Source organism: Neofelis nebulosa, chromosome 9 (genome assembly GCF_028018385.1).
Source record: "Neofelis nebulosa isolate mNeoNeb1 chromosome 9, mNeoNeb1.pri, whole genome shotgun sequence".
In the NCBI taxonomy this organism is placed as follows: domain Eukaryota; kingdom Metazoa; phylum Chordata; class Mammalia; order Carnivora; family Felidae; genus Neofelis; species Neofelis nebulosa.
The window spans coordinates 79,087,777-79,114,860 of NC_080790.1; the positions used below are offsets into that span (position 1 = coordinate 79,087,777).

At 40.2% G+C, this 27,084-nt stretch overlaps 1 protein-coding gene across 9 annotated transcripts in view; it reads left to right on the forward strand.

Moving 5' to 3' along the window:
• The window catches only part of VWA3B (von Willebrand factor A domain containing 3B), a 217,789-nt gene that overhangs the window by 48,706 nt on the left and 141,999 nt on the right, over positions 1-27,084 (forward strand). For all 9 annotated transcript variants that reach the window (XR_009248713.1, XR_009248714.1, XR_009248712.1 and 6 more), the window contains one exon: positions 23,007-23,132. Coding sequence is in view for 2 of the 9 variants with exons in the window: in XM_058684344.1 (XP_058540327.1) it covers positions 23,007-23,132 (126 nt within the window). In the remaining 7 variants the exon portion in view is untranslated. The remainder of the gene's footprint in view (positions 1-23,006; positions 23,133-27,084) is intronic.

Consider the following 27,084-nt stretch of genomic DNA (forward strand, 5'->3'; position numbering starts at 1 on the left):
GACTGAATAATATTTCATTAAGATATCTGTTTCATCTGTGTCTATATCTACACCTCACATCTTCTTTATCCATTCATCCATTGGTGGACACTTTGGTTGTTTCCATGTCTTGGCTGTTGTGAATAATGCTGCAGTGAACATGGGGGTGCAGATGCCTCTTCAAGATGGGGATTTCACCTCCTTGGTATTTTATTCCTAAGTATTTTATTATTTTTGATGATGGGATTGTTTTTTAATTTCTCTGATGGTTTGTTGTTAGGGTATAGAAATGTAACTTATTTTTATGTGTTGATTTTGTATCCTGCAAAGTTTACTGAATTTGTTTATTCTAACAGTTTTTTTGGTGGGATCTTTAGGGTTTTCTGTATATAAAATTATATCATCTGCACACAGAGGCAGTTTTACTTCTTCCTTTCTTATTTGGATGTATTTTATTTCTTTTTTTCTTTCCTTTTCTTTTTTTTTTCTTTTTTTCTTTTTTTTGCCTGATTGCTGTCACTAAGATTTCCAGTACTTTGTTGAATATGAGTGGTGAGGGTGGGAATTCTTGTCTTCTTCCTGACCTTGGTGGGAAAGCTTTCAACTTTTCATTGTTCTGTATGTTAGCTGTGGATTTGTTGTATATGGGCTTTATTATGTTAAGGTGTGTTCCTGATATACCCAATTTGTCAAGAGTTCATTTCCTGGTCATTTTTCATGAAAGGATTTTGAATTTTGTCAAATGCTTTTTCTGCATCTGTGAAAGGATATATAATTTTTAATCCATTGTTCTATTAATGTGGTGTATCACACTGTTTGCATGTGTTGAACCATCCTTGCATCCCGGGGATAAATCTTTTGGGGTCATGATATATATATGATCCTTTCAATGTGCTGTTAAATTCGGTTTGGTAGTATTTTGTTGAGAATTTTTGCATATATATTTATCAGAGATAAATCTGGCTTTGGTATCAGGGTAATGCTGGCCTTGTAAAATGAATTTTGGTGTGTTCCCTTCTCTTCAACTTTTTTGGAAGAGTTTGAGAAGGATTGGTATTAATTCTTTAATGTTTGGTAAAATTCATCAGTGAAACCATCTGGTCTTGGTCTTTTCTATATTAGATTTTTGATTACTGATTCAATCTTCTTACTTGTTATTGGTCTCTTTGGATTTTCTGTTTCTTTGTGATTCAGTTTTGGTAGGTTATATGTTCCATTATCTAGTTTGTTGGTGTTCATATTAGTCTCTTATAATCCTTTGTATTTCTGTTGTGTCAGTTGTAACTTTTCTTTCATTTTTGACTTTATTTGTTTGATTCTCTCTTTTTATCCAAGTCTAGCTAAAAGTTTGTCAATTTTGTTTATCATTTTAAAAAAACAGCTCTGAAATTTTGTTGATCTTTTCTATTGTTTGTGTGGTCTCCATTGTATTTATTTCTGCTCGATCTTTGTTACTTCTGCTAGCTTTGGGCTTAGTTCTTCTTTTTCTAGTTCCTTGAGGTATAAATTTTAGCTCATCTGTGGTCTTCCTTTTTTTCCCCCCTTTTAATGTAGGTGTTATTGCTGTTAATTTTTCTTAGACTGGCTTTTGCTGCAACCCATAAATTTTGATATGTTATTTTCATTTCATTTCTTTCAAGATATTTTTTTATTTCCCTTTCACTTTTTCTTTGACTCATTTTGTTCAGGAATGTGTTGTTTAATTTCCACACATTTGTTAATTTTCCTGTTTTCTCTGTTAGTAAGTCCTTATGTATCAATAATTACATTTGGTGTGTTTAGTCTAAGATATAGGTCAAGTCCAATGTTTCCTTCTTGATGTTCTGTTTGGGTTATCTGTCCATTGCCGAATGTGGAATATTGAAGTCCTGTTACTGCATTACTGTCTGTTTCTTCCTTCAGTTCTGTGAATATTTGCTTTAAATATTTAGGTACTCCAATGTTGGATGCATATATATTTATAATTGTAATAGCCTTTTAATGAATTGATCCCTTTATCATTATATAGTGACTTTCTTTGTCTCTTGTGACTGATTTTGATTAAAAGTTTGGCTGGGCACCTGGGTGGCTCAGTCAGTTAAGCATCTGACTTTGGCTCAGGTTTTGATTTCATGGGTTTGTGAGTTCAAGTCCCACATCCAGCTCTGCCCTGATGGTGTGGAGCCTGCTTCAGATCCTCTGACTCCTTCTCTTTCTGCTCTCTGCACCACGCCCCCCCCCCCCCACCTCGCACATGCACACTCTCTCTTTCTCTCAAAAATAAACATTAAAAAAAGTCTATTTTATCTGATATAAGTATAACCACTCTATCTCTCTTTTGGTTACCATTTGCAATGAATGAATGTCTTTTCCTATCCCTTCACTTTCAACCTATGTCCTTAAAGCTAAAATGAATCTCTTGTAGGCAGCATGTTGTTAGATTTTGTGTGTGTGTGGGTGTGTGTTTTAAATATATTCAGCCACTGTGTCTTTTGATTGGATAATTTAGCCTCTTATTAAAGTTTAGCATAATTATTGATAGATAAGGACTTACTATTGTAAGTATTTTCCTATTTGTTGTTTCCTATTTTTTAATTTCCTTTGTTACTTTGTTCTTCTACAGTCTTCCTTTGCTTTTTTTTTTTTTTGTAGTGGAATGCTTTAATTCCTTTATCTTTTGTATAACTACTATAAATATTTTTGGTGGTTACCATGAGGTTTACATAAAATAAAACATTTTGTAGATATCACAGTCTATTTTAAGCTGATAACAAGTTACCTTCAATTGTATATAAAAACTCTACACTTTTACTTTTCCTCTCCCCACATACTATACTACTGATGTCACACTTAACATCCTTTTATATTGTGCGTCTGTTAGATTATTGTAGTTATTTTTAATAGTGTTTAACTTTTATACTAGAGATAGAAGTCATTTACATATCATCATTACAGTATTAGAGTATTCTGAATTTACTTAAATATTTACCTTTACCAGTGAGTATCAGACTTTTATATGTTTTTGTATTGTTACTTAGTGTCCTTTCATCACAACTTGAAGAACTCCCTTTAGCATTTCTGCAAAGCAGGTCTAATAGTGATGAATTTCCTTAGTTTTTGTTTGTCTGGGAACGTCTTTATCTCTCCTTCATTTCTGAAGGACAGTTTTCCTGGATATAATATGCTTGGTTGGCAGTTTTTTCTTTCAGCACTTTGAATATATTATCCCAATTCCTCCTGGATTGCAAGGTTTCTGCAGAAGAAATCTACTAATAGCTTTATGGAGTTCCCTTGAATATGACAAATCATTTTCCTCTTGGTGCTTTCAAAATTCTCTCTTGGTCTTTGAATTTCTACATTTTTATTGTAACATGTCTCAGAGTAATCTTTGGGTTGATCTTGCTTGGGGTTCTTTGAGGTTCCTGTACCTGATGTCCATGTGTCTCCCTAGAGTTGGGAAGTTTTCAGCTATTATTTCTTTAAATCATTTTTCTGCCCCTTTCTCTTTTCCTACTGGGCTTCCCATGATGTGAATGTTTATTTGCTTGACGGTGTCCCATAATTCATATAGACTTTCTTTACTCTTTTTTTTTTCTTTTTTCTTTTTGTTCTTCTAACTGGTTAATATCAAATGATCTGTTTTTGAGTTTGATGATTCTTCTGCATGATCAAGTATGTTATAGCTCTCTTGAATTTTTCAGTTCTATCATTGTATTCAGTTTTGGGAATTCTCTTTTGGCTCTTTTTTATGGGTTCTATTTCTTTATCAAAACTTTTGTTTATGCATTATTTTGCTGATTTCATATGGTTGTCTATGCTCTTTTGTGTTACACTGAATGTCTTTAAGATGATTATTTTGAATCTTTGTCAGGTAATTCATAGATCTCCATTTTTGGGTGCTTGGTTACTGGAACATTTTTAGTTTTCTTTGGTGGTGTCATATTTGCCCAACTCTTCATGATCCATGTAGCCATAACAGGGATACAGAGCTGTTTCTGTTTCTGTAGCATTGATGCCAACTTGCCTTCTCAAAATGGCATTATTATGGGAGGGGGTGTGATTGAGGGATTCAGCCATTTTGCTCCAAAGGATTCTTTCTTTATCTTTAAAGTCCATTAAGTCCTCTAATATGTCTCAGTGTTGACTGCTGTGGTTGATAGTCCCTGGTGTGCAGTGTGCCCTTTACATATGGAGATCTAAAACTTCTATTTGAGGCAAGTTTCCTTGAATTATATCTTTAAATATTTGCTCTGTTCCATTGTTTTATTATTTTAAAATTTAAATTATTTATTATTTTCAGATTTAAGAAAAACTTAGACATTGTTTAGTACATGTGCTGGGTACTGTGCCAGCCTCTTATCAAATTAAAAAAATTTTTTTTAATGTTTTTTCATTTTTGAGAGACAGAGAGAGACAGAACAAGAAGAGGGGAAGAGAGAGAGGGAGACTCCAGGAGGCTCCAAAGCAGGCTCCAGGCTCTGAGCTGTCAGCACAGAGCCCAATGTGGGCCTCGAACTCATGAATTGTGAGATCATGCCCTGAGCTGAAGTCGGAAGCTTAACTGACTGAGCCACCCAGGGGCCCTAAGCCTCTTATTAAATTTTAAGTGACTTAATCTTTATAACAACCCTATGAGTTAGGTACTATTATTATTTTCATTTTAGTGATGGGGAGACCAAGACAATGTGGTTAAGAAGCTTCTCCAAGTTCATATTGTGACAGAGCCAGGATTCAGACTCTGTTTATTCTCTTAACCACTGCACCATGCCTGTTTTCTTCTTCAGGGACTCATTTTATGTGTAAAGCATGATTGATTTTCATTGACTGTCATATCTATCATTTTATCTCTAATATCTTAAAATACTTGATTTCTGCTCACCTTATCTGGCTTCTTATAATGAGTTCCATAGTATATTTTCTTCATTGAATTCCCACCAATTTTATCCTAGCTTCTGTGATTTTTTTCTTGTTTCCAGGGTTTTTATATTGCATCTCTTCTTGTTTCTTGCCATCTTACTCTGGAGTTTTTAAATTTCTGCTTTGTTTTCTTCCTTCATGGACATGATGGCTTCATATGCATTTTTATTCATGGTGAAATGTTAATCATGTTCATGTGTTCCTTGATAACATTTTTTGTGAAGCATTACTCATCTCTTGCTAGTTTTGCTGCTCTTTTTTTTTCCTTATAGTGCCCTTATCTAGATGCTGTGTGCTAATCTCCTTTTTATTATTCAGCACAGGAAGGAGATAAGTTCTATATCTGTAGGCAGGTTATATGGGAGTTAGACTAGGGAGGGGTCTGTTTCACAACTCAAGGCTTTCTTCTCTACTGCTCTAGAGAGAGAGAGAGAGGTTCCTACAAATAGGTTTGTCCTGGGTGATGCTTTGTGAAGCCCTACCTCTTTTGCCTTTGTAAACCAAATAAGTAGACTTTTGCTACTAGTCCTTGTCATTAAGGTTCCAGTATCCAGTGTTGCTGACCAGGCTCACCCTTGACATTGAGTGGGCCCCCCACTTTCTAATACCTACCCCAACTCTCTGGACCACTGCCAGGTGCATGTTCTCTGTGCTTTCTTCTGCATAGCTTCTGCCCATTCTCAGCTGTTCTTGACAACCGTTATCTGGATGTTATTTTTGTCTCCTAATTTGGCAAAGAAGGCATATGTGTTTTCTTTTTCATTCTTATTTCCCACCCCCCGTGTAATTTCTAGGAAAAAGAAAAGATGTTGAGTTATATAGTTGTGTTTATCCTGGAAGTGAAGGCTAAATTTTGAATGCTCAAAGATGTGTTAAAGAGAATTCTAAAACCAGTGTGAAACCTGATGTCTTCATCTGTGTGGGATGGATGGTATCTTTCACTTTTTCTTGTCACACATTTATATGTCATGTATTATGTTGCCATTCACTGTATTTACATAAAATCAAAGTATCATTGAACACTTAGCCCATCTATTATCAAGTTCTCAAATTACAAAATATCTTTCAACAGGTTCGGATAAAATTCTGGTGTTTTAGGGGTGCCTGTGTGGCTTAGTCAGTTGAGCATCCAACTTTGGCTCAGGTCGTGATCTCACAGTTTGTGTCTTTGAGCCTTGTGTCGGGCTCCGTGCTGACAGCTCAGAACCTGGAGCCTGCTTCAGAGTCTGTGTCTACCTTTTTCTCTGCCCCTCACCCACTCATGCTCTGTCTCTCTGTCTCTCAAGAATAAATAAACATTAAAAAAATTTTTTTTAAAGTCAGATGTTTTAAAGAGAATATTATTTGTAAATATTAAAAAATAACTTTTATTGTCATTTTCCCCTCTACTATTACATCAGTTATTTCCCAGAAAACATGATATCACTTCTAATTATTGGATGAGGGTGCTAAGCGTACTATCCTGCAAAATGTTTAATTCATGTCACTTCAAAGAATTTTTCCCCCAAATGATTAAAGCAGGTGTGTGTGTGTGTGTGTGTGTGTGTGTGTGTGTGCGCGCATTGCTAAGTGCATTATATACATTGCCTCATTTAATCCCCATAACAATTATGTGAAGGGACTGGTATTATTATTCCAGTTTTTCAGAAGAGAAACAGCCTGAGAGTTATTTTTTGAGGTTACATACCTGGGAAGAGACAGAGCAGGAGGTCTGAGCCTAGGCTGTCATAAACCTGTTCTTCCCTCTGCAGATACCTTGTAGACAATTTGGAAAATACAAAGAAAGGAAAAGAAACATTGTTGCCACCCAAAGATTTTCACTCTTGAACATATTGGTGTATTTCCTTCAAGTCCTTATTGCCCACTTAAAAAAAATTAAAGCATAAATGTCATATTATGTACCACTTTGAATTCTGAATTTTTTCCTTAATATTATAGCAAGTATTTTCCCATGTTCTTATAAAACTTCTGTAAGTTACATTAAAAGATACATAATGCAGTTGACCCTTGAATGACAAAGGGGTTAGGAGCACCCACCCCCTGAGCAGTGAAAAATCCACATGTAAATTTTGACTCCCCTAAAACTTAATTACTAATGGCCTCTTCTTGACCAGAAGACTTAGTGATAACAAAAACAGTTGATTCACACATGTTTATTTTATGTGTATTTTATAATGTGTTTTTATAATAAAGTAAACAAGAATAATGAAAATTTTAAAAATTTTTTTATAAGTTTATTTTTTCAGTACTATCTACACACAATGTGCGACTCGAACTCACAACCCTACAATCAAGAGTTGTACACTCCTCCGACTGAGCCGGCCTGGTGCCCCTAGAATAAAGTAAATGTTATTAAGAAAATCATAAGGAAGAGAAAATACATTTACAGTACTGTGCTGAATTGAAAAAAATCTGTGTAGGGGCACCTGGGTGGCTCAGTTGGTTAGGCATCTGACTCTTGATCTTGGCTCAGGTCATGATCTCATGCTTCATGAGATCAAGGCCCGCGTTGGGCTCGGCATTGACAGTACAGAGCCTGCTTGGGATTCTGTCTCTCCTTCTCTCTCTCCCCTCCTCCACTCATGAGCATACACTCTCTCTCTCAAAAGGAAAAAACTTAAAAAAAAACCCAAACCTTTAAAAAAGGAAAAAAAAATCTGTGTATAGATGGACACATATAGTTCAAACCCATGTTGTTACAGGGTCATTTGTACTTAATTAAAGTGGTATACTATAATTTTGTAAGTCACTTTTTGTTGGACATTTGGGTAAGTTTGAATTGTTTTGCTATTAGAGATAATACAACACTTATCTTTTTCTGTGGTATATTTCCTCCTTTATTTTTGACTTTTTTGGGGAGTAGATTTCCAGTAGTTCAAATACTGGATTAACATGTTGAACATTTTGGGTTAATCTTTCCCATGGAATTGCTTTCCAAAAAACTGTTTTAAGATGATATAATTCACCTGGGGTGCCTGAGTGGCTTAGTCAGTTAATCGTCTGACTTCAGCTCAGGTCATGATCTCATGAGTTCAAGCCCTGCATCGGGCTCTGTGCTGACAGCTCAGAGCCTGGAGCCTGCTTTGGATTCTGTGTCTCCCTCTCTCTCTGCCCCTCCCCTGTTCACACTCTGTCTCTCTTTGTTTCTCAAAAATAAATAAATGTTTAAAAAAATTAAAAAAAAAAGACGATATAACTCACATCAGCAGTGTATGGGGAATACCCATTTCATGGAAACTGAATTAGCATAAAAATAGTGATCTCCTTTCTATCTAGGTTTCTTTGATGAATAACTTAATGTCATCAGTAGTGAATAGTAGTGGAATTTAGCATGTTTGTATTTAACTTCTTTTGTGAACTACCCACTTGTCTTTTGCCCATTTATTTGCTGGCTTCTTGTGTTTATCATGTTGTGTGAACTCTTTGTGTATTGACAGTAACTCATTGGTATTATTACTTATTGATAACTTATCCTAGTTATTCGTTTTCTTTTTCATTTTGGCAATAATTTAGATTAGCCTCAAAATTTGCATTGCAAGCCCAGTCTGTAAATCCTGTAACTCCTTTGTGATTCCATCTCTTTTTCAGGTGTGGCCTGAGTTTAAAACAAAAATAAAGATCTTTTTGGCCTCTCAAATTTTGGCCTCTCAAAGCAAAAATAGATTTATTTTTGAGGTGTGGTGTGATGTCAGGATATAAACGGAGTTTTCCTTAAATAGCTAGCAGCTATATTCACCTCATTGACTTATGAACCTTTACCTTTCTTTCTTCTCTGCTGTATGTGACTTCTTTTGTAATATACTGCATTCCTGTATGTAGACTTGCTCCTGGGCCATCTTCTCTGCTTCATTGCCCTTTCCTGTTCTAGTTTTCCCTTTCTGGTGATGACCTTTTGACATTAATTTGTTTTTCTGTCTTCCCTGTGTATTTATTATAGATGTGAAAGATGGATTTGATCTTATCCAAATAAACCTTCATTTTGTGTGCTCCTGGACTGAATCTTCTGAGGGGAGAGCACATGTATGTTTGGTTTCCGTGCTGTCTTAGTCAGTGAACACTTGTTTTCCCATAATATCCATTGACATTTCAAGGTTTTTATTTTTTGCCCCAAATATATTTTGTTTCTTTCCTCTTCCTTTTTTCTTTTCTCCACTCCTCCCCCACATTGTTTATTTGTATAGTTTTAGTAGGTCCAGTGGTACAATTTGAAAGCAAAACAAAAGGTTGAGCTGTATCAGTAGTTTGCTTACTATAGCTTGTATTAAAAGCTGTATTAAAGCCTTAAAAAAACTTAGAACAATAATGTTGCATTTTTTTAAATTAAAAATTGTTTATTTTATTTTTGAGAGAGAGAGTGAGCAAGTGAGGGAGGGGCAAGGAGAGAGGAAGACACAGAATCTGAAGCAGATTCCAGGCTCTGAACTTCAGCATAAAGTCCTATGCAGGGCTCGAACTCACGAACTGTGAGATCATGACCTGAGCCGAAGTCCAGTTCTTAACCGACTGAGCCACCCAGTGCCCCAATAATGTTGCATTTTTACCCATTATCAAGTAGAGATTTAAAAGGCTATACTTATTCTCTCAGGTTTCCAAAGTCCTTTAGAGTGCTCTAACGTAAACTAGTAGAAACTGGATAAACTAGATACATTGCTACAAAATCTGATTTCATTTAATTTTGACATTTGATATTTGTTGGTAAGTCGACATTTGTAGGAATCTGCATTTCTCCTAATGTGTTTGATAAGTAAATTGTAATAGTATCTTATATATGAATAAGTTACTTATATATGAAATATTACCAAGTTTTAGGCCTTATATTTTGGGGTGATTTCTTACATCAGCCTCTTCCCCTAAGAAAGTAAAAACTAGTTGTAGACTGAGAACAATTTGGTCTTGTTTCTTCCTTCACTGCAAAGACAACAGTTGAAATATCATATATAGGGGCGCCTGGTTGGCTCAGTCGGTTAAGCGTCCGACTTCGGCTCAGGTCACGATCTCGCGGTCCGTGAGTTCGAGCCCCACGTCAGGCTCTGGGCAGATGGCTCAGAGCCTGGAGCCTGTTTCCGATTCTGTGTCTCCCTCTCTCTCTGCCCCTCCCCCGTTCATGCTCTGTCTCTCTCTGTCTCAAAAATAAATAAACGTTAAAAAAAAAATTAAAAAAATATATCATATATAGTCATTTATTTATCACGTGCTTGCTTTGGATTATCATATGTACATTAGTTCCTTGGAAGAATTTCCCTCCGCATTGAGGTTTTTCCTGTTTATTTTTCTAGGACTGTTCTTTTCAGGTGATGGAAAGCTTTTCCATTGTTTTGACAGAGGCTGCTTAGGGTGGCACATTAAATAGCACATGATGCTTTAAGTTGTTCCTGTATTACCTCCCAAGAGTTTAAGGTCAATCTCCTTTGACTGTCAAGAACATTTAGAGAGAGGACAGAAAAGGGACTAAAGTTCATGGCACCTACTGCATCAGTCCCCCTGAGCACTTGTGCAGATGGGGTGTCTGCCCACCTCAGGAATTAACAGAAAGTTGCCTTTAACCCTGATTCTGTGGCCAGCTGCTCTCTAGAGACCTTCCCCCTGGATTTCTTTTATGGGACAACTTTTAGGGGAGGAATCATATCCTTTTGTTCCCTTTGCCCTCTAGAATTCTCTGACTGCCTGCACTGTGTCTGGTTTCCCCCACATTGGTCTGGATGAAAATTCAGCTCCTCTCATAATTCCCATCTACTACCCTTCACTCACACTCTTCATCAGGTGTGATTTTTTTTTTTAAATCTTAAGTAGGCTCCATGCCCAATGCGGATCCCAATGCAGGGCTTAAACTCATGACCCTGAGATTAAGACTCTGAGATCAAGACCTGAGCTGAGATCAAGAGTCAGATGCCTAACCAACTGGGCCACCCACATGCCCCCATTAGGTGTGATTTTTAGTGCTACTGACCCTCTGTAGGTTGAGAAAAGACATATCCTCCCTGGCTGCTCCTTTATTTCTCTTTTTGCCTCCTAAAGCTGCTTAGCATTTCTTTTTAAGTGCAAAACATGCCACAGAATCTCCCTTCCAGTCCTCCAGACATGTATCTTGTACTTGGGGTTTGTTGGGCTTCTTAGATCTGTTGGTTTATAGTTTTCACCAAATTTAGAAAGATTTCAGCCATTGTTTCTTGATCACAGGTCTATAAGTCAACTTCAGTTTGATTAATCTAAGATGGACTTGCCCTTTTTTAACTAGTGCTTCCCAGAATATATTCTTATTGTGGTGAATAGCATGAGCCATGCCAAACCATGCAGCCATATTGAAGGCCTCTGCTTATGTCACATCCACTAACATTTCATTGGCCAAAGCTAATCACATGATGGAGTCTAACATTAGTAGGATAGAGAGGTAAGTATTTTTGCTGAACAGTAATGTAAGCTATCAAAAATTTTTGGTCTTGTGTGATTCTTTTTTGGCTCTGGAAAACAGTGTTTGCTGGAAAGTGAATCAACTTTATAATCAGACCTGATTTCAAACCCTAGTTTTGCCACTACCTACTTATGTGACCTTAGCAAGTTACCTAACTTTTCTAAACTATGTTCCCACAGTTGTAAAAATGGGAATAACAACATTTACCACATATGGTTGTTGGGAAAATTAAAGCCTATACCACACCTGGAAATGTTTATTACAAAATTAGCATTCAATTAATGTTAGTTTCCTTTTGGGATTCCAGGTGGGGTTTTATTGTAGACATTGGTTCTAGAAAGTAATACAATCTGACAAGATACAAAAGCCTCTGTGATGAAGAATATTTTTAGAATAGTCATGATACTGGGGTGCCTTGGTGGCTCAGTCGGTTAAGCATCTGACTCTTGATTTCAGCTCAGGTCATGATCTCATGGTTCATGAGATTGAGCCCTGCATTAAACTCTGGGCTGACAATGCAGAACCTGCTTGGGATTCTCTCTCTCCCTCTTTCTCTGCCCCTCCCCTAGTTGTGTGTGAGTGTGCATGTATGTGCATGCTCATGCGTGCGCTCTCTCTCACTCTCTCTCTCTTTCAAAATAAATACTGAAACAAAAAGAATGATACTAACCAGTTTATTTTCATTCATAATGATGGATGAGAATTGGAATTTAGATCCAGGAAATGAATACTGTTCAGCTATGTCCCGATAGAAGGAAGGTTCATTTCCAAGGTTGATACTAGTGGTGGGCTCCTTCAGGAGCACCCATTTTTCCACTATAAGTATAAGGTAGGATTATACTGAGGCCTTTGCTGGGCATGACCTTCTCCTACTTTTCTATTGTCAGACTGGGCTTAGGGAGGAGCTTGAATAGTGCAAGAATAATTGTAAATTGGATGTGGTAGTTTTCAGCTCTCAGAAGTTTTCATGTAGGGACAGGTTGTTCAGGATGGGGTCTGGGTTATTGCTCTTTGGGGATGGAACTTTAGGTGCTAGAGCTTTCCAGGGACTGTATCTTTAAGGGGGTACAATCCTAATAATGTGGGGAGCTGGCTACTCCTTAGGTTGTGAAAGTCTTGTGGGCCTAGAGTGAGGGGTCTATTTTGGTGGTTTGGGGACTCCCTTATAGGAGGGAAAAAGGCTTCTGATGATCTCTTGGGTTTGTAGCAAACCTCATCTTCTATATTGGTTCTCACTTCTTATTTTATCCTCAAAAAATCTAACTAAACTGAAATAGTAAATATGAGTACTAAAATCATGTTAGAGCAAAAATTTTCACTTAAGGATCTGGCATCTGGCAAAAAAAAACCAACCAAACAAACAAAAAAAAACAGAACAAAGAAAACAATTTTGGCATTGATGTAGCTATCATGGGATCTGGACTGATTGGTGAAGCAGACAGTGCATTTATTTTAGATGGTCCACCAGGCTGTTCAGAATTGGAAATTCAAGGCAGTCCAATGGTAGAATGAGCACCCAGGCTGACATCCATGATCAGAGCTCTGAGTTCCTACTTCAAGCCAGAGCATCACACTTTATACCTGAGGGGGAGGTAGAGGGAGGGTGGGGAAGTGGAGGAGGAAGAGGAAGGAGGAGGCAAAGTGCAGACAGTTGGGGCACAGTTATACCTTAAGTCTGGTTTCATATCTATAACCAAAAGGGCTACCGGCTCAGGACCCTGTCATTGTTCTTGGAGGTCAGGTTTGGGCAGCCCAGGACCTTTCACTTACACCTGCATCCACGTCAGGCATCCCTAGTGGATCCATCATCATCCTTACCACTGAGCATTACTGCCCCAGGCCCTCAGCATTTGCACGCTGGCCACCCCTAATTGAATGAAACTACAGTGTTCATAGAGATCACCACCATATTGGCTCCTGCCCCCAAGAGAAAGATTTCTCAATGAATTAGTAAAAAGGGATATCCAGTAATAGAAAAGGGCACTGTTTTTCTGAGAATATTTTTATGTTTAGTACTCCTGGCAAAATGGTGTTTTAAAAAATAAAACTAGATCAGCTAGTTTTATTCTGAAGTCCAAAAATGGTGTAGCTGTAAAAATTTGTCTGATTCTGCCTTTGGAAACTGCACTTTTTTTGTTGTGGTGGTGGAGATAAATGCGTGAATTAAAACTAAATATCATGAAACCAAACTTTTATTTACTTTAAGATATATTCAGGCTGTTAGGCTTGCGGAGAAAAAATAACCAAGTTGTGTTCTTGGAAGGCACTTCCGATCTTTAATTAGGTATGTAAAGTTTACTGGCCCATCACTCAGGTTTGGCATTGCCTCTTTGTTTCTAATCTCTGATTTAATTTAGAAGCACTGATTGTAACTCACTGACAGCAGGAGGCTCCCTGAGGTCTTCTTCCTTCTTCCTAGAACTCAGTTTAATTCAACCCATGGAGCTAGAGCAGCTGCACTTCCAAAATTGTTGCCACATTACAGCTTTCAAGGCTGAGAGACTTTAATTATCTCCCAAGTCCTGCTCCTCCCAATAAATGGTTTGCCTTGAATTTCTGTGAGACAGTTGTTCTGGTTAGTTAACAAGCATTTGTTCAACACCTTTTTTTTGTTTTTCGAGGCTCAGTAGGGCTGAGGAGGAGATTCCAAAGGAATAAAGGACAAGGTTCCTATTTAGGGAACCCCAAACTCTTTGAGTATCAATTATGCCTCTGCTTGATGATTTAAATATTTTTATTTATTTTTGACAGAGAGAGAGAGAGAGAGAGAGAGAGAGAGAGAGATTGAGATTGAGAGATTGAGCGAGCATGAGCAGAGAAGGGGCGGAGAGAGAGGGAGACACAGAATCTGAAGCCTAGAGCCTGACGCAGGGCTCGAACTTGTGAGCTGCAAGATCATGACCTGAGCCAAAGTTGGACACTTAACTGACTGAGACATCCAGGCACCCCATTCTGCTTGATGAGTTATAAGTTGCTCCTTCCCTCCATGACTCCAGGATCCCAGTTTAGGATTTCAGAATTTCCCACCTCCACCTCCACCCACTTCTTCCCTACATCTTGGTATGTGTGAAGGTCTGGTTTTCTTTTTTTTTTTTTTTTTAACATTTATTTATTTATTTATTTATTTATTTGGGACAGAGAGAGACAGAGCATGAACGGGGGAGGGGCAGAGAGAGAGGGAGACACAGAATCGGAAACAGGCTCCAGGCTCCGAGCCATCAGCCCAGAGCCTGACGCGGGGCTCGAACTCACGGACCGCGAGATCGTGACCTGGCTGAAGTCGGACGCTTAACCGACTGCGCCACCCAGGCGCCCCATGGTCTGTTTTTCTTAACCAGAGACTAAGACTCTTTCAGGGCAGGGAACTCCTGTATTCCTTCCCCCGCAGTGGGTTTACATCCTGGGTTCCTTGTTATTCTTGGCTCCTGGCTGTAGTATAGCCTGTCACCGGATGCCTCCATTGCTCACCACAGCCCTTTCTCACTGGGCAGTGGTGGGCTTAGCCCATTTCTTTGGTCACCAACATAATCAATCTTTTAGGATCCCACTGAAATAATTGAGTGGGTCCAGACATCTTGCATCACCTAACAAAACACATGGCATAGAGAAATCTCTCAAGAATCTCTTAAAAATTAAATCGAATCACTAGGTAAAAGAGCCGGTGTTGATTTCTGATTACCTTTGAATATACTCACCCTGATTTGAGGGTGAGAGATTCTCCACATTTGCTTTTGAAAGTCAAGCACTGTGCTGAGCTCTGGGGATACAATGATGCAAAAGGAAGTCCCTCTCCTCAGCAAGTTTATGCTCTGGAACAGTCTATTTGGAAGTGTCTTTCAGCTGTCAGGGATGTACCAGGGGGGCTGGTTATAGAAATGATAAATGTCTTCAAAGAAATCACAGTTGGATAAGGGAGACAAACATGCAGATAACAGAAGTCTAACACTTGAGAGCTCTGGGAGTTAAGAACCCCATGAGGCTGTCCTGTGGGTGACTGCCAATCCCAGCGCAGGCAGATTACAGCTAAGCCACCAAGTGTGTGCTGTTGCTCATCAGAATGTCGCATTAGGCCCTGGCCTTGGAGATGTAGCTCAGCAACCATCATCACCTACATATCACAATTACAGACTGGGTGTGTTCCATCCCAGGAAGAGATGAGTCTATAAGCCCCTTGAAGGAAACTAAAAACAACCAGTACATCACAGATGAGATTTGCTTTTAGATCTAGTGTTTACGAAGATACACAAGGACGATATTCTGGTGTGGAAAGAGAATGGGGAACTTTGGAGACAGACCTGAATAGAATCCTGACTGCACTACTTATTAGTTGTGTGGCCTTGGGTAAGTTTCTTAATTTCTCTGAGCCACAGTTGGCTCATCTGTGAAATGGGGGTAATGATCCCTACTTATAGGATCATTGTGAGAGTAAATAAGGCAATAGGTTTAAGTGCCCAAAACAAGGGCTGGCACATAGTAGGCACATAGTAAATTTTAGTTTTTCCCACTTTCTCCTCCTTTATGCATCAGCAGGAAGCAGGCTTTATAAAAGACATGTAATCTTAAAGAGATGACGCTATTAGAAATACTGGAATGTTATGAACCACATCAGTGAGGTTCATGGCCTGGGATAGGTATATAGAGAAGATGGTATGTCAGGGACTCTCCAGTACTTTGAAAGGGAAAAAGAACTCTGATTCCTTTGAGGAGCACTTCTTTAGGGCAGAAATCGAGGCATCAGGGTATTAGAATATTGTTCCGGAAATCACTCAACTTTTTTTCTCCAAGACTATTTTGTATAGAAATAACTTGTTTACATGCCTGCCTTGCCTATCAGACTAAAGCTTTGCAAGGTTTTGTTGCAAAAGAATCACTGGGATGCTTTTTTGTTTTTTAATTTAATTTTTTATTTTTTTAAATTTACATTCAAATCAGTTAGCATATAGTGCAACAATGATTTCAGGAGTAGATTCCTTAATGCCCCTTACCCATTCATCCCATCCCTCCTCCCACAACCCCTCCCGTAACCCTCAGTTTGTTCTCCATATTTGTAAGTCTCTTCTGTTTTGTCCCCCTCCCTGTTTTTATATTATTTTTGTTTCCCTTCCCTTATGTTCATCTGTTTTGTCTCTTAAAGTTCTCATATGAGTGAAGTCATAGTTTTTGTCTTCCTCTGACTAATTTCACTTAGCATAATACCCTCCAGTTCCATCCACGTAGTTGCAAATGGCAAGATTTCATTCTTTTTGATTGCCAAGTAATACTCCATTGTATATATATACCACATCTTCTTTATCCATTCATCCACCAATGGACATTTGAGCTCTTTCCATACTTTGGCTATTGTTGATAGTGCTGCTATAAATATGGAGGTGCATGTGTCCCTTCGAAACAGCACACCTGTATCCCGTGGATAAATACCTAGTAGTGCAACTTCTGGGTCATAGGGTATTCTATTTTTAGTTTTTTGAGGAACCTCCATCCAGTTTTCCAGAGTGGCTGCACCAGCTTGCATTCCCACCAACAGTGCAAAAGAGATCCTCTTTCTCCACATCCTTGCCAACATCTGTTGTCACCTGAGTTGTTAATGTTAGCCATTCTGACAAGTGTAAGGTGGTATCTCATGGTTGTTTTGATTGGGATGCTTTTAAGAGTACAGTTTCCTGGAGAATGAGTCTGGGGTGTGGCCTAGGAGTTTGCACTTTGAAAAAGCAGATGGGGGGGTTCTGACACGGGTTCTGAGGACCACACTTTGGGAAGACCACACTGGAGTGAGAGTCTCTTAAAAGCTTGGACTGTTTCTGTTCATCCTGTATTTCCAGTGCCCAAATATAATACATATTAATTGAGTTTTGTTGAGTAAATGAGTGAATGATGATTGCTCTAAGAGGATGTCCTATTGAGAAGAGGATATTTAAAATTTTTTTTTCAACGTTTTTTATTTATTTTTGGGACAGAGAGAGACAGAGCATGAACGGGGGAGGGGCAGAGAGAGAGGGAGACACAGAATCGGAAACAGGCTCCAGGCTCCGAGCCATCAGCCCAGAGCCTGACGCGGGGCTCGAACTCACGGACCGCGAGATCGTGACCTGGCTGAAGTCGGACGCTTAACCGACTGCGCCACCCAGGCGCCCCTGAGAAGAGGATATTTTAAAATAATTGTCTTCCTGGGTCTTAGGTCAGTGTCTTATGAGTTTAAAGAAAATCATTAATGCGCCAAAACTTGTGAATGAGACCCAGTCCTCAGTAACCCACGTGATCAATTTTCACAAAAATGGGCTTTTGTTGAGGACAGGAGGCTGAGTAGATGCTAGTGTGGGGTTGATCCCCAGGACAAGCCCTAGCCGTACTGTTTCTCTGTTGATTCAGAGTTGGTTGACAGATATCAGGGAGCAGCTCTGTGACCATCTTGTGTTCATTTTGTGCACTGTGGGGCCCTTAGAACCAAAAGAAGGCCAGGTCTTTTTGTGATGGAAAAGCTGAAAAACAACAATTTTAACAAATTTTCTCTGAAGGAAACCCATAAAGTTCCCCTGAATTGACCATTTCATTAAAACACCTTTTGATTTGGTGCTTTTTAGAGGGTATTGCCTGTTCTAAAAAGAATAGATTTACTCAGCTAAACTTTATTTGTGGGCATTTTTTCTTTGGATATTGCTTCCGTTTCCCTGTGCCCGTGTCTTCATCACCTGCTTGCCGGGTAGCACCCAGAGCCTGGGGTCATGCTTCTTGCTGAGTTTGGTGGAGCACTTGTTCTTTACCCTGCGGTGAATAGTGATGGCTTATATTCAGGTTTGCTATGTGAATATTGGACGATTAGACTGCAACGCATTTGCATTTTGAGGTGTTCCACTTAGAAGAGAGAGGCCCCAGGAGATAGTATCACACTCACTTATTAAAAGTTGCCCATACTTGGTATTTGAAATTACTTTTAAGACATCATGGCCCTTGTGAAGCATATACATTCATTGCTCCAGGGAAATACTAGATGTTTATCCAGATGGTGAAATGCCTCTATTTTCTTTAAATTAATTAGTGGCTAATTTCCATAGGGCGACTGAGTACAGCTGCACACGCACCTCAGTGGTTGGGGGGATGGGGCCAGATCAAGCCACAAGGTGTTCAATGACTTCTCAACACCAAAACATCTTAATATATAATTTAACAGGAATAACTGGGGATTTTCCATTGCAACAGACACTACTGATTTCACCACTTGCAATATCTTTATGGATGTAATTGCCCCCTTTCATCACACCTATATTATCCCATATTATAATTTTATTTTTCTGGACATTTTAGTCACCTCTTGGTTTATTATATTTAAAAAAATGTTGTATTGCCTTCTGTAAATAGAAGCATGTGCTGCTTTTTCTGAAAATACTGCCTTTTGATAGTTCTGTTCAGCTCTTTCAGATCCTCACAGCTAAATAGAAGTTTAGGGCTCAGGCACACAGCAATCTCCTTTCATCTGGGTCAGTTCTTCACCCAGGAGTCCTGGGCAGTGGAGAAGAGCCACAGACAGGTGAGCCTGCACTGGGACTAGGGGGTGGTCTGGGATTCAAGGTTGCTGAGGGTGGTTTTACTTTCTGGATTGCCCTCTCCCTACATTAAACTGTCCTGGGGCCAGTGCCATCCCTGGCTGCTTTTGGAATCACCTTTCCTCTCCTGCCCTTGGATTGCTAGTATTTCAGATAATGGGGGGAGCCTTGTGTAGCTGTGGCAGGAGCATCTGAAAGGAAGGGACTTACTGCTTGAGGGCAAGTCATTGCTAATGTCTAGAATACCTAGAGCATAGCTGTATGCTCTAAGGATATGAGTCAGTTACATACCACTCTCGAGAGTTTCTTCAATATTGGGCCTCTCAGTCATGCGGCAGGGCAATTCCCTGAGGAAAGACCATATTAGGTGCTCAGTCATTGTTTCTTTTTAATAAGGAAAATAAAAACAAAGAAGGATAAGAATTCTTGCTGAAAACACTAGCTTCTGTGCTAAGTGCTATGGAGGATACAATGAAAGAAAAGATATTGTCCCGATGCTCAAGATGTTTATAATCTAGTGAGCAAAGTCAGCCTGCACAAGCATAAACAGTAATCCAAGCCTATGTGCTAACACCATAGGAGAGCTGTAGACCACACGTCTGGGTAGCAGGATGACGGGGGACATGCTGCTGGGTGGTGAGCTGTGTTATAAGCAGCTGTGTACCAAAAATAAGGCATCATGTTTGTGAAGGATTGACTTAAATTAGACTATTCAAGGCTATGCATATTCTAGTTCACCATCACTGGCTGATGCTTCTTTGTGCTCTTTGGATTTGGAGGTTGGGGGGACAGGTGGCCAGGAATTGCATATACTGTCAGCCTATCTAATGGGGGTGGTAGTGGTGGTGGTGGTGCTGAGAGTGTGCCCTGGCAGCAAAAGGACTGAGAACAGTGGTGTGGCTGATTCCTTCCACAGGGTTGAGAAGGAGCAGGAGGCAGATCACTGTTTGCTGGGATGGATGGACCAAGCTTGATGGTGGAGGCTGAACGGTGCCTTGAATGAAGGGTGGGGTGGGTGGAGTGGAGGGCTGTGAATTTCCTGGTGGTGAAGATAGTGGCATCCGGGGGCCCTGGGGGGCTGGAGGACAGTGCCCTGACCAGGTGGCAGAGTGTTAGAGGGAGTGTTATGGGGGCCTTGAACCCTGGACCTGATTGCAATGCAGGGAGCAGGGCCCTCAGCACTGGCAGTGCTCATCCACCACATTAGGTAAGTGCTTGACAAATATTTGCCAAATGAATAATTAAGGAATTGGACTTCTGTAGGTGAGACATGGAAGATTTGACAGGGAGGTGGTGTTCCCCTGACATATCAAAACATATCTAATCTGGGTCTCATTTCATTTGTTAAACCAGCCAGTCTGAGAAATCAATACCAGGTCCTCATGAAAAACAGCAGCTTAATGTGACATCTCTCCCAGCTGGTGTCAGAATTTTGTGAGCCTTCAAATTGCTACCTCACGACACATGGGAGATATCAGGGGTTGGTGCACAAGAGGGGACACTTGGGTTGGAAGATTTTGTAGGTCGTCTGGATGTCTCTATGAGAAACCATATCCTGCTTCTGTGCACAGCAGACCATGGCTAGCTTATACCTTGATGATCAAAATCCGTACAGCTTCATCGTGGTTTTGTCGCCTCTGTGGCATCTCAAGTTCACAGAGCTCTCTGAATACTGGGATTTCCTGTGCCTTGTCTTCCACGCTCTTCTGTTTTAAGAAGCTGTGCCTTGGCTGCAGCTGTCTGATGTCTCAGCTACATCCCTTAGAAGTGACCCTCATAAAAATGGCAGCCCTTCCTCACTGCCTGTGGAATAATGAAATAAAACCTCTACATTCTAAGGTCTACTTTGTATTGCCCTGCAGCTTTTCTTGTTTTGTTTTCAAAGCAAATCTGGTTAAATGGACAGTTTTATTTTGTTTTCTGATCACCAGTATAGGAATCTGTAACTGCCTAATTATAATGACTAAACCCGTGTAGTGATCATCTCGTTACTGCCTGCACTGGGAGCATGCTGTCAGTTGCTGCCCCTTAAACACATGTCCTGTTCCTGCGTCATCAAGAGCCACCTCCGTTTCTTTGAATTTTTCCTTTGTTGCTGACCCGTGGTCCACTACCTCTTAAGACATTATTGGCAAATCTGGGGAAAATGGAAAGCCTTGACTCATTTGAACTTCTTGGAGGATTCTGCTGTTTAACCCCTCTGTGCTGCAGCAAGCAACCGGAAGCCAGTTTTGCTTTTACAACAGTCAGAAAGTGCTATGGGCTTAAGGTTTGCATTTGGCAGCAGTTTATGATATTTTTGGAGTTCTACCATGGAGCTGGGTGTATATCACGTGTCATTCCTTGGGCTGTTGATGGCTGCAGAGGCATGGTGGCTATCCATCTCTGTCAGGGTTTGTCACTTGCTTCTTTATGAATATAGCTTTTAATACTCTCACTTCGGGAGGGCCAGATCCCTGGTATCCCTTCACTTCTGCCCTGCCCTTCCTGACGACATTTTAAAAGTCAGAAACATTGACTCTGGTCTATCCTGGTAGCTTAAGGTCCATCCTTTCACCCTGGGTGGGGGCAGCCCCTAGACTGGTGGTCTCTCATTCTCCGTGGTTATGGGATCTCAGGCGTCTGTGGACTATTAGGTAGACAGACTTGGAATCTTAATAGCAGCTCGGGGAGAGGGCTGCAGGGACCCTCTATAACCATCCAATCCTTTTCTAGGGCAACTATTCAGGGTGGCTGAATTGGTATAGTCACACCAACTTGGTTTGACTCCTTCCCTGCTCTGCCGCTTGTTGACAGTGTGACCTTGGACAGTTCATTCTGTCTCAGTTTATATATACTGTAGAAGGAGGACAAGAATAGAATTTGCCTGCAGAGTTGGGGTAAAGAGAAAGAGACAATGTTTAGAAATGCCTGAGCACAATACTGAGCACAATGCAGGTACCCTCAGAGGTATTTATCATTAGAGAATTTGGATGTAGCTTACTTTAATGATAACAGAGTCAGTGTTCTCTGAGCTGACTGTATACTGTCTGAAATTGAGTTGGTTGTTGTTGTTTTTAAGGTTTTTATTGGAGTGGAATTTTTAAAACTAGAAAATATAGCTGTTAAATAGTTGTCTGTACAGCCGAATTAGGAACAACCCCAGAACAGCAACTCCCTGGTAATCCTGCAATGGCTTGGGTAGTACCAAGGCAGTGGCTGGGCCCGTGGATGCCATGGAAAATGGGTGGTTCTCTCATGGCCTCTTGGAGTCACTACTGGCCTTGTGTGCATAGCAGGCTCTAGTCAGGAGGTGTGTGGGGATAATCATAGGTTTATACACAGTTGTAAGAAATAATAGAGATAGCCAGGTCCTCTCTATCCAGTTTCCACTTATGGTAACACCTTGCAAAACTATAGGACATTACCACAACCATCACATTGATATTGATGTTGTCAAGATACCACCACAGATCTGATGATGTCAGATCCCTTATATTGCACTTCTGTGCTTATCCATTTCCCTCCCACTCCTACACCCTACCTAATGTATGGAAATGACTAATCTGTGAGGGCCTAGATCTTGGTGAAGGCAGAGCCTCTATCCCAGCTTTGGACCTGTTACCTACGGGATAAACTTTTATTGATTAATTGATTGTGAGAATGATATTAGTATCTATATTTAGAAGCCAAATCATTTTGAAAAAATATGTCATATGGCCAAACCTAACCCTTAATTGAGACAGCAGAGATTCAGAAAAGGAGGTCAAAGAATCACTCTTACATTAGGGGAAAATAAAGACTGTGAAGGTGGTTTTCAAAGAAGCAGGAAATCTCAGCTTAATCAAGAAAGGTTAGGAAGTATTACTTTCCTAAACCATTGAATTTCCCTTCCTCACCTTGGCCTAAAGAATATTTTTATTCTTTACCTTATTTGAGTATTATCAGTAATTCATCTTAAAATATTCTGGCTGGTACAGATATTTACAAAGATTTACTGCATCCCAAAGTCTGCATTTATGTTTCCTTAGCTGACAGCACTTCCTTAGGGATTTCAGTTCTGATTCTCACATTAGGGGAGACAGTGGAATTTGATGTTCAGAAATGTTCTAGATACTTGACTGGGGTATGCCAGGCCTCTAGGACTACTAGAGGGTTCTTGGGCCTGCCATAGCCACTCACTCACTCTGTGTTTCCCTTCCCAGGAGCTGGGGTCAGAGAGGACGTGTTTCTCATCTGGAAGGAGATGGAGGAAGCATGCAGCATTCTGACTCAGATCCAGAGGCTGGTTGCTGAGCCACCCAAGTCTGACGTGGCCACACTAGACAGTGGTGGGTGCTGTTTATGTTTATAGTGTAAGAGTCATAACTGTTACTAGTTGGGGATGAAGGACTGTTTCCTGAGGATTGCTTCCAGAGTTGTGCTGTGGTTTGTGTGTATGTGTATGTGAGCGTATGTGAATGTGCGTGTGTTAGTGAGATTGTCAAAAAAACCACCAGCTGGACAGGAAAGTGGTAACTTGCAGTTACCAGTATAGAGCTGGGCTTAGTGATGAATACAACATGGACAAGTGGGGATTTGTATCCAAGGAACAGGGGTTGAGGGGGCAGTGGTGGTTAATGGATGGAAAATTACTAAGAGGAGACATCAGGGGTAAAGGGGAATTCTGGCCAAACCTACCTGACAGGATTCTTCTTGAAGGCAGGCCAGGGTGACCAGCTACCACCTGGGTGTGGTAGGCTATGAGGAATTTGATCATATGTGAAGGGTGGGGAATTCTGGCTGAACTGACTTAACAGGATTGTTGCTAAAATTGGGTGATGCAGAGAGGAACACAAAAGTCCGAAGGTGGTGGCTTAGTTGAGAAGAGGATTCAGAGGAACCTGAGTTTGGAGTAAGAAAGTCCTGGTGGAAAATCCCAACTCCATCATTTGGAATTAATCCAAATTAATCTATTTAAGCTTTAGTTTATTCTTCTGTTAAATAATTATAATATTGGTCTTGAAGGATTATTGTAAAGATTAGGTAAAGTAATGGATGCTTTGCACCAAGCAGGTATTTGGTAAATGTTAGCTCACTCTTTTCCCTTTCACAGTTGGGGACTTTGTGTACTGATTCTCTTAAGTTAGTAAAGGATTTTCCTCTGTAGGGAACTGGTTTCATTTAGACACTTCTGGTAACAATGGTAGTTAACACATACAACACATACCTTACGTGGCAAGCACTGTTCTAGGGTCTTCACAGTATTAACTCATTTAACCCTACCTACAATCTTATAAGATAGGTGCTACTATTTTCTCCATTTAGCCCAAGGTTACACAGCTAGAAGCAGTAAAACTAGGATTCAAAACCCAGTTCCTCAGGAACGTACTGATGTCTGGCTTTCACCCTGTACATTCTGACTGAATCCATAAAGTATGTGATCTGGGCATTGAGGGGGGGCGGAAATTTTGAAAGCTTCCCAGGTGATCCTAATCACCACAGCAAAGTTTGGGAACCCTTGCCAGGCTGTATTGCCTCCTGGTACCCTGCCTATGTTACAGAGGTGTCAATGTGGAAGAAGGGCAAGGAGGCCAGAGCAGCTGGGCAGGGATACAGTTGAAGAAAAGTGGGGAAGCGATACGTGTAGAGGGAGGAAGAGGTTAAAGGCATGGGAGAGCATACCTTGTGTAACCTGATAAATTCCAGGTGACAGTGACTTTTTACTGTGACTGGGTGTCCAGCTATGGGTCTGGGGCAGCACAGCTGCAATGTTTTGCCAGGGCCAGCTCTCCAGGTCCCCAAGCTTATCCAGAGGGGCTGCTCATTTGTAGTGACAGCATACTCAGTATCAACCCAAAGAGTCCTCTGTCATCCCAAGAGAATGAAAATGAAGCAGGGGGACCTGAGCTAAAGTCAACATCCACGCCAGGCAAAGATTCTCTGTTCAGGGTTTGGGGGAGTACAGTGGACTGAATTGTTTCCCCCAAAGTTTGTGTGTTGAAACCCTAACCCCCAGTGTAGCTGTATGAGGAGATAGGGTCTTTAAGAGGGATAATTAAGTTTAAATGAGATCATGAGGGTAGGACCCAAATCTAGTCTGACTGATGTCCTTCTAAGAAGAGGAGGAGATGCCAGAGACTTCTCTCTTTCCATGCATGCACAGAGGAAAAGCACAGTAGGAAGATGGCCATCTACAAGCCAGAAAGAGATGCTTCATCATAAACCAATCCTGAGGGCACCTTGATCTTTGACTTTCAGGCTCCAGAACTGTGAGAAAATGAATTTATGTTGTTTAAGCCACCCAGACTATGGTATTTTGTTGTGGTAGCACAGACTAATGTAGGGAGTATTTAAGCTTGGGGTAGTTAGTCTTGAGGATTAACAGAAGATTTTTAGGTATTATTCCTAAAGGAAACAAAAGAGATAGTGGCCTTAGTAATTGATAAAGGATAGATTTTCATCCCTTTATTTCAGTCGAACACACACACACACACACACACACACACACACACACCCAAAACTGAAAACTAAAATTACTCCAAGCATACATTTTCAAAGATGCTTCAGGTGTCCCATTTCTAGTTAAAAAGCAAAATTTGGCCACTGTTGGATACCCACTGAAGCTTTTATAACTTTGCTTTGGCCCCAGAGACTACATGTGGAGTGTCTGATCTGTTCCTGTTGCTACCCACAACACAGTGTTATTGAGGCAAAGGAGGGTGTGCTTCATGTGAAGGCACAGCCAATCCCTAAGTTTGGCTGCCCAGAGCCTGCAAGGCCGAAGGAGTTAGCATAGCCATCTGGAGGGGGAAACGTTAGGATGGAGGAGGCCAGATGGACTACCGTTGCATGTGAAACCTTCATGTGAATTAAACAAAATCTACCTTCCTGGGCTTAGCAGCCCCCACATGCTCCCTGGGCTGGATGTACTGGTCCAGGAACCAGCTGGAACCTACAACCATAGGGCAGGAGGGCAATATCTGGCAGGGATGGTTCATAAGCTTGAGGCTTTGGATAAGAAAATGGTGAGGTCAGACACTCTGGTCACTGGTAACTTTGACCTCTTTTACTTACCAAGAGTAGGACATGAGAAATCTCTGGTATGGAAAACCTGACAAAAATATATGAAGTAATGGTTTTTAGAGATACTGGGCACCAAGCAATGAAGGCCAGTGACCCCTGAGATACAGGGAACATCCAAGGTGAACTCTGCTGTTATCCCAGCTTAATGCTTTGAGAAAGTTTCAGGGCCATGGTGTAGGGAGAAGGATCCTGGGTGGAGCACAGCAAACTTCTGAGTCTGGGAGACAGAGCTAAAAGTCCAGGAAGACCAAGAAATCTAGATTTCATGAGACAAATTACCAGAGAGGAGAGAGGTACAGAGAGAGAACTCTGGAAATCTGCAAAGCCCCCCTTGAGAATTTGTGGATGAATTCTTTCATGTGGAGAAATCACCTGAGGCTGGGAAAGATCCAGTGGGAGGAATTCTAGAATAGTCTTGGAGCTCACACAGGAGACCAGTCTTTTCTTTCTAACAGAGCTCACCTTGGATATTCCCTGTATCTCAGGGAACACGTAGATAGAATTTCCAAGGAGAGAAGAGAAAAGGGAACAGAAAAATATTGGAAAAAATAAAGATTAAAAATTTCCCAAGTTTGATGAAAACTATAACACCAAGATCCAAGAAGTTCAATGGATGTCAAGTACAGGAAAATGAGAGAAAGTATGCCAAAAGACATCATAATCAATTTGCTCAAAACCAGTAAGACAGAGGAAATCTTAAAAGCAACTAGAGGAAAAAGAAGAAACATTACATACAAAGGAACAAAGATAACCATGACAGCAGAATTCTTTTTGCAAGTGAAAAGAGTAGAGCAACGTCTTTTTTTCCTTTCAGTACTTTAAATTTTGAATCCAGAATTCTATATTTTGTGACAATAACTTTCAAAAAAACAAAAAGCAAATACAGATGTTCTTAGACATATGAAAATGAAAGAAGTATTAGCAGTGATCTGCACTTCAGGAAATGTTAGAGGGAATCCTTCAAGCAGGAGGATTATGATACTTTAAAATGGAAAAATGAATGAAAATAATGGAGCTACACAAAGGAATAAAGAACACAGGAAATAACTGCATGGGTAAATATATGATATTTTTCTATTTAAATGTCCAAAAGACAATTCACTGTTTAAACAGAAATAATATCAGTGAGGCCTGTCGCATATGTATAAGTAAAATGTATGACAGCAATGGCATAAAAGGCAGGAGGGGAATAGCAGCATTATTCATTAAGTTCTAAAG